We start from the raw sequence: 15,733 nt of genomic DNA, 5'->3' as shown, positions 1-15,733 counted from the left end.
ACAGAAAACATTTGTAGTATTGGAATCCAAAAGAAAAAAGTACCTGTTCAAAGCGATAATAAATTACATTGTGTTGAAAATCTAATGAGTATTTATTTGTATCATTCCACTCGCGGGACCTTGTACTTGTCGCAACAAACATCACAATAGGATACTGAATCTTTTACTATAAGGATCAACTTTACATAAAGCTGTTTCAGGATATACTTTTGAAATGTGATGTTCGATGCAACGAGTATGTGACCCCACAAATGGAATGATACAGAAAATACATGTAAATAAGATTAACATAAAATATTTTATTTTTGCTTCAAACACGTTCTTAATATGATGATCCCAATGTACAAAACAATGATTTATGTACAGTTCACACAGGCATTGGATTTTATCTCCCGAACAACAGGTCTAATAAAATGCGACAAATATATGCGGGGTGACTTAAATTTACTACTTATTCTACTTATAACTAAAGAAGGAAAGGAAAAGTAGATGTTTAAGGACAGTGAGAGGGAAAGATAAAAATACCTGGGATTCCTTGGCTTCATAATCTTGGGTGGGTTACCGTCCTGAGGTCTTTCTTTGACTGTCATCTTATTGTTGTTCCTGTACACCTTTTTGTATGGTATTCTCACAATATTCCTTTCAAAGTTCCTTTCTGGGAAGTATTTGTTTCTGATTCCAATGGCTCCATGTAGTCTCCAATCATCCGATCTGGAGCACTATCCTTTTCTGTCCTCACTTGCCTGAATCTGACATTTACTCTCATCTCTAAAGCCCTCATAGTCTCTGATCTGCCTACATGTGATCTCGAGCACTACCTTTCCGCACGTCTTCTCCTGAAGAGCTCTGACCAAAGACTGTCTTCCCACCTTTGTTTGCTGGCCCCAGGACCTTACCTCTTCTTTTGTTCCAACTTGCACTTCTTGGAATTGTAATCCCATCCAAGGGAAAAGGATTAGAAAGGAAAATTCTAGAAAAATTAGAACAAAAGAACAAAGAAAATACTAAGCCTAACTTAAATTAAAAATACAAAATATACAATAATATGGCTGACAGCCACAGAAACTTATCAAAGTCATGGTGCTAACTAAAGTTTTATTGATTTTCCTTAAATTTTCTTTTTCTTTTTTCTTTCTGCATTAACATATTTAAGTGCTCAATATTAAGCTAGTATTCTCCCTTGGATGCCTTGACATAACTTCCAAGAACACTGTTCATATGAAAAACGTTTTTATTAAAATGGATTGAAATCTAAATTTAGACTCAACCTAATATTTACACACTCTTCTTTTGTTGTGGGTCTTGTAAGGAAAAATAGAAATAAAAAATACGTAGAAAAGCATAAGAATAAATTAGAATTATTGCCAATAACAAAGATTTAAGACTATTAAATCTAGAATAACTAAGTACAGAGACTTTGTGTCAACAGTATATTTGTCTAACTGACACATAGATCATGTTGAGTTTTTCATGGAAATTCCAAATTCCTTTGATTCATTCAGAAATTTTGAGGTTGATTATTTTTGTTTTTGTTCCCATGGGAAACTTTGTTTCATTAACATTTTCTCTTCAAGTTTTTTACTCTTTTTTATCCTCTTTTCAGTCAATTTTGAGATATAACTACAGTAATATTTGTATCATTATAGAATTTTTGTATTACATCATTTGTGAGTTTCATATATTATGCCCATTACTCAAATGTAAGCATCTGATAATTAATTAACCTTCCATTGGTACATAAATATGTCAGATAAGCAGGATCTTTTTTCATCTCTGGAAAGTGAGATGAAGCTATAAGTTTCCCTTCTGACTACCCACCTAATGTTAGACCTGAAACACATCAGTATGTATGAGACTGTTGACATGGTGTATGGTGAATGGCTACACATTTTCTCTCTCAGTGTGATCCAACCATTCTAACATAATATTTTTATAATGTTTTGCAACAATTAGTTATTTTATTTATGCTTTTTCTTAAAATCTTAGAATGATTAGATGTTTTGCAGAAACTACATTGTCAGTATTTGAGAGAAACATGTGGCATGCAAGCCATACGTTGACCACATCAATCTATTAAAATACAAATGACAACATATAAAAAACTCAATAGATAAAATAGCAGATATAAATACAAAAAAATATTTCACTTTACAAAAATTTGCTTAATCCAATCTTCCAGATAATCTGTTTAGATCATCTGTATAATAAAAATAATCCAGATTTTAAAAAGTAATGAGTATAATTAAATCTTAAATTGGCTGAATTACTAAATAGTAAATAATACACATAATTTACAGAAATATAATTCTATAAACCTACTTCAACATAAGTTTTTTCTATTTTATTCATCAATAAATTTTGATATTTGGCAATATCATAAGCAAGAGAATATTGTTTCTTTTCAAAATATATCTTTACTGCTATTGCAAGACACCGACATTCTTCTAAAACTTCAGACTCTTTTGATCTGTTCATAATTTAAAGTGAACAATGTATTAAGTAAGTATTGATTTCTGTTAAATTAAATAAATGTACAGAGTTTAAACATATACTTTATTTCCTCAGTTAAACTTTTGGGGAATAAAGATGCTTTTAAAAATAAATCCCAAGTTGAAAACCTTCAGTACTGTTGAGGTACTGCACTGTTTAGGGTAATGTAGTTTAGTGTGGCAGGTAAAGAGTTTAATTAAGATTCTTTCTCCTCAAATTGTCTAGAGTTAGACAGCACTGTCTATTCCAGGATTCACAGAAATACTTTTTTGAAATTAAATTATAAATATCGTCAAACATTGAGGATGGGAAAGTTATGATCAAGTTCATAAATCAAGAGCTTATCAGCCAAAGAATAATTAGGTTAAAGCTCTTTACTACCTTCTTGATAAAATTCACCATCTCTTTTGGAAAGAAGTGGTGAATTTGATCCAGAAGTTAGTAAAGAGCTTGATTCCTATGAAAGCATCAAAGCAGACATGAATGACAATATAATAACTGAATTGGAAGACACTGAATCAAGTTAAATATAAAAACATTAATTACAGTATTTCAAATGTAGCTATAAGCTGTAAATACAGTCAACAAAATAGTTTTGATAATTTGGAAAATGTATAAATTAGCTATTTCTTTCAATTTTTATCCACTTGTATTCTGCTTCAAGGTCACAAACCCTGGGGATATGTATATTTTAAAAATAAACCTCCAGAATTTAATTGAGGAAATAAGGTATTTAATATTGCATATTTTATAAAGAATAAAATACACACTATCAAATAATACATAAAAATTCTTATGAATTTATAATCAATAGAAAGAATTGTAGTGTGTCATTTAATTAAAGAAAAAAATTAAGTATCAAAACAATGTACTTAACAGATTTTACATATCTGCTAATAATCAGTTTTGTAAAATTTTTTGAAAAAACGGTTATATCCGTAGAATAAAATGACTATCTTGTTAGCTACATATAACTAAAACTTTATTACTATACAAAGCGTAACATTGTGCATACAGATCCAAATGTAGCCACAGCTAGTGCATGACTGAGATTGTAGATATGACAAAGGTCAAAGGTATGGAGTCGCCTGACCAGGTCAAGGGGCAATTTGATGTGGTTTATTGCCTGGCAGTTTACATACATGATAATTCTCCCATGCTTAAGAAAATGCTGTTTATGATTTGTTCACTTAAGGATTTAGGCATTGTACTGGTTTTTGTATTTGCATAAATTGTCAAGGTTCTGATTTATTTGAGTTTGTCAGCATTCAGTTAAATTCTTCCTCTTCCTTCTCTGGAGGCTGTTCGGAAGCTATTTTCATCATTGTCTCCTTTTTTTTTTGGGTAAAGTCATTACAGTTCTTTTATCGTAGCTAATTGTGCTTGGGTGTAGACTAGTGCTAGCTGGAGATAAATTTCTATTGTTTACTATGTCATTGCACTTATCAATTTTCTTTTTGCTGAAGTTAGATCATATCTGAATAGAATTTGCCTGTTTGTTAATTTCACACAGGCATAGTTGATCATTAAGTTGATCATAGTTGAGGCGTAATGCCTTTTTATTAAGTAGCCATCATCGAGTTCAAACCTTTTGCAGGATTCAATACTGTACTATAATTACTGCTTTATATATCAAGTTTGTCCTAACCCACCTATGTGGCCAGAAATTGTAAATCCTGAAGGTAACCATATAAGTGAGGCCTTACTGTATTATGTTATTTATATAACCTTAATGTTAAATAATAAAAATATTCTTTTAAAAGTCTTACAACATAAGCACTTTTTTAGCAAGTTTCTCTGTTACATTTCTGTAAAATTTTGGATAAGATCTACCCAATATGTTTGCTACTGTTTTTATATCATACAATGCAACTTTAAATTCTTTTTGAAGATAATTAATCTGAAAGGAGAAGAAAAATTATTAATCTTTCCTTCAGAAAATTTAAAAAATAACAAGTTAAAAATAATATAATTAGTTTACCTCAGCAGAAATTCTTTTTGCAACAATAAAAATAAAGGGAGTCTTTAGAATATAATCATCTTTCTTATTTGATATAATTATATTTTCATTCTTATTCATCTTTTTCAGTAAACTATTTGCTTCAGAAAGACAATGAGCAGCCTGAAATATTATTCAAATATTAAGGAAATTTTGTTTATATTGAAGATAAAACATTTATAAAAATATTTTATAAGAAAATGTTCTTATAAATGTTTTATCTTTAATTTTAAAAACACAAAAGTTTAAAATCATTTTATAAGAAAATGTTCATAATTCAAGTAAACTTACAAATTTAATAAAGAGTTCAGATACTAACAAAATATTTCTAATAATACAATGTTAAGTTTAAATATACTAAATTAAAACTGATAAAAAGACCATAGCAAGATAAGCATAGTGAATTAACCCCAAACAGATAATGGGTAAAAACTGGTTCAAAAGTAGGTATCAGTGAGTGATTAATTACTAATCAATATTAGACAAAATTTTCATAAATTTCAAGCTTCTGTACAAAATATGAGTTGTGAATTTTTCAAAATATCAATGTTTCTTTGCATCAAATTGTAAAGTAAAAATATAAACCTGACCTTCAAGAGCAAGGAAACACAACCTATTGGTAAACTAATTCTGTGGATTGACATCAGAAGTCTATTTAAAATAGTTGAAAACATTAGTTTATTTGATTTAATTAAATAAATTGCTAGAAAAAAGGGAGAAAGGTGTTTTACTTATTAAAGAGAGAAAACTTATTAAAGTAAAAATATGTCATTTCTGAAAAAATGAGGTTCACAAGATGATGCATATTAGAAAATTTTTTGAAGTGAGATTTAAATGGAAAAAAATTACTTTTCAAAAAATGATTTCACTGGCTTAGGATGACAAAAATTTCAAAAATTTTTAGGGAATTTTATGTTACTGTACATTATATTATAAAAAAAAAAGTTATCAAATATCAAAAAAGAGTTATCAAATATATCAAATATAAAGAGATATCAAATATATCAAATAATCAAATCAAATATCAAATATTTCCATTATAAAAGACATTGTTAATGTGAGAAGCCATGTTCGATATAGACGATCTATTGAACAGTTATCAGCAACAAGTCGGTAAGACTTGCTCACGTTGTCACTGGATTGTTTTATTGTTTAAGATAGACTAAAGATCGTGAGATCTCAGCCAAGTCAGGATGCTGACACCAGTTAGGATAGTAAGAATTATTAATGTATCATGTCCTAACTCACGATATTAAACTTTAAAATAAATATAAGAAGGAGGGCTTTAAATTCAAGTGGGGAGGTATCATAAGTTCATTGATAGGTCCATACATATTTGAATTGACTAACATTGAGATTAGTATAATGAACAAATAATGAAATTTAATAAAAATAACAAAAATAGGATACAGACGTTTGAATAACTAAATAAATACTCCTAAATATTTTTACTATTCGCAAGAGAGAAAGAGAGAGAGAGAGAGTTTACAACAAAATAAATATAATACCTCTGAATATTATATTTAATTCATTCAACTACTAATTGAACTTTTTAAGGAAGTAAACGTTTGGAAATGGAAACCGTATTTCCTTATCCTCTCTTAATTTCCCTCAAAAAGTGGAAAAGTATACAATTTAAATATCAAAATATTACTTTGATTTAAAAATTTAGAAAAATAAAATGAACCTCATATTCAGATTCTCACATTAACATTAAATCATGTAACTTTCAACCTTCAAATTTAAATGTATGTACAGTACAGTACATATGGTATTACTATATACAATGTTATTTTTTAAAACACTTGAGTTTAGCTCCATACTCAATTTTATGCCACTTTTACAATTTTACAAATCAAAACTAGTGCCAGTGTGTCATCTCAGTACAATAGGCAAATTATTAGTTAGTTTGTCACACAGGTTACAGTACTTTTTTTTTACACTGAAAAAAACAAAAACAAAAATTTTGAATTATTTTTTGTTCTAAAAAACCAAGTCTATGACACTAAAATGGCAGTTTACATTTGATAGAACATGTATCCAAGACTAGTATTCAAAAACAGACTGTGAAAAATCTTTGATTTGTGACCATGACATTGAAAAATGTGAACGAGAGAGTCCATTTTCCAAAAAAATAGAAAATGTCCAATAACTTGAAAACTATGACACTTTTACTAAACACAATGTTTAATTTTCTGAACAGTCATGATATCCCCTATCCACAGGTAATGGATTATCCACTCTTTACGCCACAACCTGTATATACTGCATTAATCCTCAATGCCACCATGTATATCAAAATTGCATTAACAGTGGTATCTTGGTACTTGACTGAACAATCACAACCCTCTAAAACAAATTTTCAGTTAATAACAAATATTTGGGCTGCAATTTTAAAAAATTGTTACCTGCAATTTCACATTTCATCCGTCCATCTGGCTGTCTGTCTTGATTAATCTTGAGAATGGAGTTAGACAGACAAGAGCCTAGACCAGATATGCAAAGTTTAGGAGCAGGAGATCCCGATTAACTATATACAAACTTCCAGTTTGCACCAGAAGTTACATTATTTCAATTCAAAAATTTTCCTCTGTAAAGAGTTAGCTAGATAATGACATGACTATTGCTAACAGGAAAAGTATGATGTACAGGGACAAGACACTACTAATTTGAGGTGGAAAACATATATTTTAAATTAAATAAATTAAAAATATAATTAAAAATTGAAGCCTGGCATTGTGATGATGTCACAATAAATAATTGCTTATTTTATTTTAATTTTGTCATCAGTAAAAATGTTTTCTATGATAAAAATGAGTAACTAATTCGAAAATAAAATGAAACCTTAAAGGGCCCTTGGGGATTAAAAAAAGGGAAATCCAATGACAAAGGGAGCACATGTCCCAAGTGCCCCAATGTATGGGCATCCCTGGTTGTATGTATTACAGAGAAAAGCAAATGCCAATTTTTCCTCCCTTTTGTTTATTTTTGTTATCTCACTATAAAATTCAATTGTTTTTCAAATCTTTGAATTCTTTCAATTACTCTAGTTAAACATTTGAAAATTAAATCAACCAAATGTACTCAAGTAAATCTGTTTAACTTTTGTTTTTCACTCAGGACAAAGTACTTCAGTCAAATATTGTTTAATGAAAAATATATTTCATTTTATATTAATGAATTTATATTACATATAGAACTAAATAAAAAAAAATAATCAACTTGTATTTTTGCAGTTTAATCAATGATAAAGAATGAAAAAAATCAGATTCAATCATTAAATAATTATTTACTTACTTTAGACACATTATTCATCCTCAATGCAATAGTTGCTGTTTCATATAAATAAAAAACAGCTTTTCCCAGATAATCTGCCATTTTAAAATGTTCCGAAAGATTTTCATATAATATAAGTTTTCTTTCTTGACAGTCACAAGTTAGTGTACTGATATGGAACTTAATTTCATCACTTCTATCACAGGAATAAAAACTAAAAGTATAAAAATATATATGTTATATTTTAACAAATAAAATAATCTGTTATTGTGTTTTTATTGAAAACTTCACATTTGTAAAAACAAAATTATGATGTATGTATTTTCTGTAAAAATCTGAAACTAATACAGAGTATACATAGAAATTACAGAATTAACTACAACTCATATTTCCATACAATACAAATATTAATAATACATCTAATATATAATCTAGTATTTCTTATAAATATAGGTCAGATTTGTATGTGAATAATTTTTTATTATATGCTATGATGTTGTAATCTTGATATAACATGATATAACAAATAGATTAAATTAAGATTATTTGATAATACATGTTTTATATGCATTATTAGACAACCTTAATTTGATTTTTTGATTATTAGATAATCTTTATGATTTTTAGTGCATATTTTGCATATTTGACTATTTTCAGAACTAAATAAGTGTTTTATAAACTTTACAGCATGTTTGAATGATTGCAAGAACTAATTTTTGCATTTTCTACATTTCTGCTATCTGTGCAATGAATACTTTTTGTGTTTTACAGTTCTTATGAGAGATATCATTCCAATGTCTGGTTACAGATGAGTGTGCAAAATTCAAATGTTAAGTTACATTCTTATAATAACACAATGTAACAAGAATGTAATTGTCACAATGTAAGGTATATTCTTTAAAAGTCATAAAAATAAACATATTTTGTATCGCCATGGAAACATCTCATTTTTCAAATTTTCAAAATCCTTTGAATTACTTGGATTAGAATTAATGTAAGTGTTATGTTTATTAATTTAATAATGTTAAATTTAAATTTTTCAAAAACTTGTGTAAATATAATGTTTAATAAAATATAGGGAGATAACAATTTCAATACTAAATCTATAATTATTTAATAACTTAATAAGAGTGTTTACTCATCTCATCATTTGTACAGGGTTATAAAAAAATATATAAAGGTAGTATATACATAACTACTTTAGACTAGGATAAGGGAAACTAGGATAATCTGATCATCTTCAAACATTTTGTAAATAACTGTAGCATATATATATAGGCTACAGTTCCTACTGAAAATCTATATAAGTAAAAATGTAAATGTTTATTTGTTCAAAATCTTAAATCTCTGAAAGTTCTTAACAAACTGCTTTGAAATTTTGACACAACATTGCATTCGAATATGCACGTGTTTTTATATTATATAGATGTTGAAATTCCCCCCGTGGGGAGACGAACAAAATTAAGACTTACTGTGAAGAAATGGTCTTCTATTATTCTATTTTAAATGTGTTTTTTTGCATTTTAATAGGGTATGTCAAGACAATGTATACTAAGAAGGGATTTTTTTAGTGTAAACGAACCAGGTGTACGAAGGACTAAGTAGCTGTAGTTGAATAAATATCCTGTTTAATTTTATGGTTACTTCTTTGTCATCCTTTCTTTGTCCTCCACACCACCACAATGTAATGTTATTTGTATTCAATAATATGATTGTGTACTTCCTACATGAAACATTAATACATGTTCTGTGATGTCATAATTTTCAATTCTCATGTCATCTATTGTCACAGATTTAGACTACTTAAAAAGTTTGTTGTAATACCCATTATTAACATTTGCTCAGAGACAGAGTAAAGCACATCTCCATTTTAGCAAACAAATTTTAATGTATGTTAGTGATGCTTTTAACATATATAATGCATATTTCAGTGAATATTTATGCAAATATATTGTAATTTTAAATTACTTAAAAGAGAATCTGTTCATAACTCTTTACAATAAGATCAGTAATGTCTGTACTTAGGATAGATTTGATATTAATATTTGATGTACTTAGAATGTTTGATATTAATATTCAAATATATATATAAACTATCTGATAAAAATTGAATACTTTGTTTACACTAAACAAAGCTCGTTACTATATAAAGATCTCAGATGCATCAGACCTTTGTATAGTAATACGCATTATTATAAATGTTTATCAATTGTGTAAAAAGAAAAAACTGTTTGTTTTAACAAGCTATTTTTATCACAGCATTTCTATTGCTAATCAACTGTTTGAATCTGGATGTAATATCCAATATTCATTGAAAATTATGTTACTATATTAATGTTATATGCTAATAGTTATTACAGAAATAATTGCCCAATATTCCACTCTATGCCACTCTGACATAGAATGGAATATGGCATATATTTTATTACAATATGTATATGACAAATTCTAGTTTTATATATGTGTACATACATGCATACCTATTCCCACACGCAAAAAATATTTTATAGAAAATTTCATTTTCAAAAATGATCACATAATTGTCAACAAAATTTTTTTTCATATTTTTGCCAACTAAATATTTTATATATTTTACCAGACAAACAATTATTGTTTCTATAATTGGAACATAGTTGTTAAATAATTAATGAATACATACATATGTATGAAATAAAATCCACTTATTAAAATCACTTTGGACTCATCAGTAGCATAACTAGACTCTGCAGAAGTCTGCAATACAGGGAACTTTGTGCTGCTTAAATGTTTATACAGATTTTTATTAATACTTCTTAATTACATTACAGCAACAAATCACAAACTGGTGAGATGGCGCCACTCCTCTAGGAGTTTCCTGTGAGTCCCGGTTTGAAAAACAGGGACAAGGGTTTTTCCCGGATGGGATTCTGAGTATTGTTGCTTTTTTTTGTCGGGTGATCACTGCCATGAGCATGTGTAGCTCTCTCTCAAGTGTACCCGTAAGATTGTTGTAAATAAATGTTGTTTTAGTTTAAAACGTGGTCGTGGACTTAACTAATTCAACGCCTTCTGATAAAGACAGTCTTTGTGGAAATGGAAATGGATGGAGAAAGATGGCCAGGTTTTGTCTGACCGATGGCAGCTATCCATTACTTTCAACATATATTATCACTAAAATACCAAAAAATTTTTTGTACAGTACAAAAAAAATTAAAAAATGACTATTTTCATATTTCTTACATTGACAGACCCAAAAATATTTTGCAAGAGGCCTCAAAATTGTAGTAATGCCACTGACAAGTAAGATTTGCATATACTGAGGACAATAATTGACTGATAATATGAAGCAGTCATAAATAAGTAAATAAATATGTGAATAAATAAGACTACTATTAATGAAAACTCTAATTTTAGTGACTTGATATTAAAAGAACATATTACAACTTGAAGATTTATTTATAATTATTCCTCTTAATATAAATTAAAAATAAATCACTCCATGTATAACTGAAGTAATAAATGTAAACAATATGAATTATTATATTGTAAGTAAATAATGATTAAAATGATTAATGCTTAATGTTTAAAGCACTGATTAAGACTGATAATAATAACTAATAATGTTAAATAACTATCAACTGTGTGCTGGAACTGATAGTACAAAAAAACAGCTTACCTGAAGGAAATGATAACTACAGCTGAAAAATTCTGATATAATTAGCAAAGTTTTATAAGTATATTTTAACTTATACATTTTGGGATAACATCAAATGACTAATAAGAATATTTGTAATCACAATAAGTGGATTTTATTGTATGTATACAAATATTTATTTTACTTACTCTTCTTTGTGTTTGGTGCTATCGCTGATACTTTTCTTATCGGATAGACTTATACGTTGTGATTCCTCACATGAATTACATTTAAAACCTGCCTTCTCAATGCATTGTGCAATCTCTAAATGCATTTTCATTTTCTGTTTATCAGACATAGTTTTCAATGTTTGTTCCATAATAAAATCTGGTATTTCTAATTTCATGAAATTCAAATAAGATGATTCATTTGCAGTTGATTTTTCTGAATGATGTGTATCTTCTACAATATGATAATTTATCATCTTTTTAATGTCTTCTCTCAGCTGTTAAGAAAATATCAGCAAACAATTATGATTTTAAAGTAGTGCTCTAGATTTTGTTACAATCTTTTCTTAAATTTTTATTAAACATTGGAATAAATTTTTAAATTTAGGTTAAACCCATACTCTAAAACATTGATAAATTGAAATATGTTGTGATATACTGTCGATATTTGTCCATACATAATATATTCTTTAATATTGCCACATATGAATTATTATATTACATAGTTATTTTCAGTTAAAATATTTCTCAGATGATGTTAAATGCATTAATTAAAAAATAATCATGTGTAGTCAATTCTTCCATATGCTAATAATTGCATATACTTTCTTAACTCGTTTCTATATCACTAAGCAGAAATTAACTTCATTGTGCTCCAAAATGTATAAAATGTTGATTACCAAACAATTAGAAAAATGTGATAAAATATAAAAATTGTCTGTATTGTATCACATATTACATCAAACAATATTTATATGGCATGAGATTATAAACATTTATAAAAACATTTTTATAATTATGCCTTCTGAATAATGTTGATTATACATATGTTATAGAACATAAATCAAATAATTTGTCCAAATTAAAATTTTATTTACATAATCATTCAAAATTAATTAAAAATTTTTAAATCTCCAAACTACAACCAACTAATCAGTTTAAATACTGGATTTATAAACTCAGATAAATTTACAACTAAGTTTAAATCCAACAAACTCCTATGTACAGTACTTTTAAACATTCTTGCTCATCTTCTGGAAGCTAAAAAATATAAAATAAATTAATATAAAGTAATATATCAAAAAAATAAAATAAAATATTACAGATTCTAAAAGCATTAATTTTTCTATCCTATCAAGAAACAAATAAAATGACCAACTATTTTAAAAAAAAAATTTTCGTTTAAAGCATTAACAATTTACAAAACTGCTTTTACTCATAAATAATGCTGAAATCAATATAAACAATAACAAAATATAATAACAAGATATCTGCACCTAATACAACCATCATCAACATGCTAATGAACAAAACAACCATCAGTATTTCAGGCAAATGAAAGGTATGGATCAAAGATAGTCATACAATAAATAGGAAAAGGAAAAATCACGAAGAAAATTAAATTTTCTTTTGCTGATATAATAAATTATAAAAATGGGATAGAACTATAATAAGGCAAAATGAAAAGCTTACCTGTAAAAGACTAAGCACAGAAAGCTAAAGAGATACTATGGCTGAAGATTTTTATAAATATAAAGAACAAAGAAAAGAATAATTGACTGAAATAATGGAGCAACAAGACAGATACTGTTAGATACACCAATGATGTGCCAATCAAATAGTGCAACAAGGCTGCCTTCTTGATTTGAAGACTGTTATTTTAAACCCTGAAGGAAGTGCATGTTATATTAATATACATATAAATATTTACAATATAGAAGCAACAATAAAAGTCTTCCTATCTTGTCCTTTTTCACAACCTTGGGAATAAAACAGTCTTTATGGGTGGAGTCTACCTTTTCTTTGAGGCTTCTCATCCTGCTCGTTATGTAAAAATGTTAAAATACAATTCCCATGTGGCAGTAAAAAGGCAGACAAGAAGCCTCAAAGAAAAGGTTGACTCCACCCATAAAGATTTTTTTATTCCCAAGGTTGTGAAAAAGGACAAGATGTGAAGATTTTATTGTTCTACATTGTGAATATATATANTAAAATGCAATTTCTAGGTGACAACACAAATCACAAAAATATTTTTTAAATGTTTCAATTAATGCAAAAATTAATTAACATGGCCAAGGACTATAAATAAAGACTGTTTTATTCCTGAGGCTGTGAAAAAAGATAAGATGTGGAGACTTATTGTTGGTCTATACTGTGAATATTTATATATATATTTATAGTCCTTGGCCATTTTAATTAATTTTTTTATTAATTGATATATTTTTTGACCTACTAAATTAACAAAGAGCAAAAGTTTCTTTGTATAGAGACAATACATCTGAGAGAGACCATTAGCAGAAAGCTCCTTTTGTCTACAATCATCTTATGTTATTTGTACAACTTAAATTAAGTTAAATAAACTGATATTACATATACAGTTTCTATTCCATTGACACACTCAAGGAAGAGACCAAGGTCTGCCCCAACTAAGAAATTTGATTTAATACGGTAAAAATATTTTTTATTTTAAATGCTAAGTTTATACTATATATGAATGAATAGAATTTCAAAAAATACAATAATAATGTAAAATAATAATAAATATTCAATTTATTTTAATGTTTTAGAAAGCAAATAGGTCCAATCAGAAAATTTCTGGACATATCAGTGATTTTTACCTTATAATTTAGACAAGTTGAAGACAAAAATAATGAACATGGTCATACAGAAAGTATAGAATGAACTGGAATATCAAATTAATGTATGCCAGATCACATCTAGAGCTCACTTTAAAAATTTATAAAGTAAGATCAAAACTTTTACATTTTACAATATACCATATATTTTAATTGCATCATTAATTCATTAATCATATTAGAAAAATTTCAATAGTCTCAAAATAACACTTGCAGAATTTTCATAAGTGCATTTTCAATTGCAAGATTATTACAAATAATCTTGCAATTGAAAATAGACATATGTTACTGTATGAAATTTTGCCTTCTGTATTTCAGTTTCACACAAGTTTGCTTCAGAAAATTTAGAGATACTCAATTATTTAGGAAATTCAAAATAACTCAATACCACATAAGTACAGTCGACCCCCCTATAAGATAGAGATACGTTCCATTCTCTAGGAATCCGCTTTCTTACGAATCCTTCCAATCACAACCCGACACGTATCAAGTTTACGGACTACGGCTGTTTGAAAGATTTTCTTCCATAAAATTAATCGATTCTAGACTAATCCGACTCAACATTTCCAAAATACGTATATATTTTTTGGGAATAATCCGTATAAACTACGCTATAAACAAAAAATTGTAGGATTACTTACCGAGTGTCACCATTCGACATTGCCATTGCTCAACATTGTTTTCGTCGCGGAACAGCTCAGCAAAGAGCGGCCGATTTCTAACAACTTATTTTTCTGTGAAAACTTCGTAGAACTTCGGAGACATCATTAATATAAATAATTTTAATCGCCGTTGAATAAGAAATGTTTCTTTCACAAGAAATGTATAAAATTACAGTACTGTATTAGACTTACGGTACCTAATTTACATACTGACAGACGATAGTTAGCGTAAAAATCTCCGTAGCGTGGCGCCACGCTAGACGGCGGAAATTATATATTTAATTATAACAAAGTTACAATAAGTTAATATATAATTATATATACAGTACCTAATTTATATATAATTAATATATAATTATATGTACAGTACCTAATTTATATATAATTTATATAATACTGTCCAGACGATAGAAATCTCTCCGTAGCGTGGCGCTACGGACGGCGGGAAAGTAGTTCGGCTTCCCGATGACGTTTGAGGTGTTTATAGGGAACTTTTACTATTTTTTACGGATACCGGTAGCAATTTTTTCGTAGTTTTATAGGAATCGTAACTATAGGGACCGTAATTATAGGGGGGTCGACTGTATATACAGGTATCCCTTGCTTAATGCAGGATTTGATTAACATGTGAAATTAAATGCAGCAATCCCTTTATATACGTGGCAGAAGTTTTAATTTATGTGGCTTTACCAGCTATTTTTACTTAACATAATTACTGTATTTTAATTAACGTGATTTTGATATACATGGTAGGATAAAGATACAATTGTCTACTAGTACAGGTATCCTTTGATTAACCACGTTAATCAAAGGATACCTGTACTAGTAGA

At 27.9% G+C, this 15,733-nt stretch overlaps 1 protein-coding gene across 1 annotated transcript; it reads right to left on the bottom strand.

Moving 5' to 3' along the window:
- Positions 1–2,307: 2,307 nt before the first annotated feature.
- On the bottom strand, positions 2,308–13,327 carry LOC111638355. Its single transcript, XM_023384053.1, has 5 exons — positions 11,588–13,327; positions 7,787–7,979; positions 4,472–4,612; positions 4,260–4,390; positions 2,308–2,467 (listed from the first exon to the last, which is right to left on the bottom strand). The coding sequence occupies exons 1-5, from the start codon at positions 11,860–11,862 to the stop codon at positions 2,308–2,310; spliced, it is 900 nt and encodes a 299-aa protein (XP_023239821.1). The 5' UTR covers positions 11,863–13,327.
- Positions 13,328–15,733: the final 2,406 nt, after the last annotated feature.

The sequence above is a fragment of the Centruroides sculpturatus genome, unplaced genomic scaffold (genome assembly GCF_000671375.1).
Source record: "Centruroides sculpturatus isolate CEXI.00-Female unplaced genomic scaffold, Cexi_2.0 scaffold1014, whole genome shotgun sequence".
In the NCBI taxonomy this organism is placed as follows: domain Eukaryota; kingdom Metazoa; phylum Arthropoda; class Arachnida; order Scorpiones; family Buthidae; genus Centruroides; species Centruroides sculpturatus.
The sequence above is the reverse complement of the archived record's forward strand: the minus strand, read 5'-3'. Positions and strand labels throughout refer to the sequence as shown.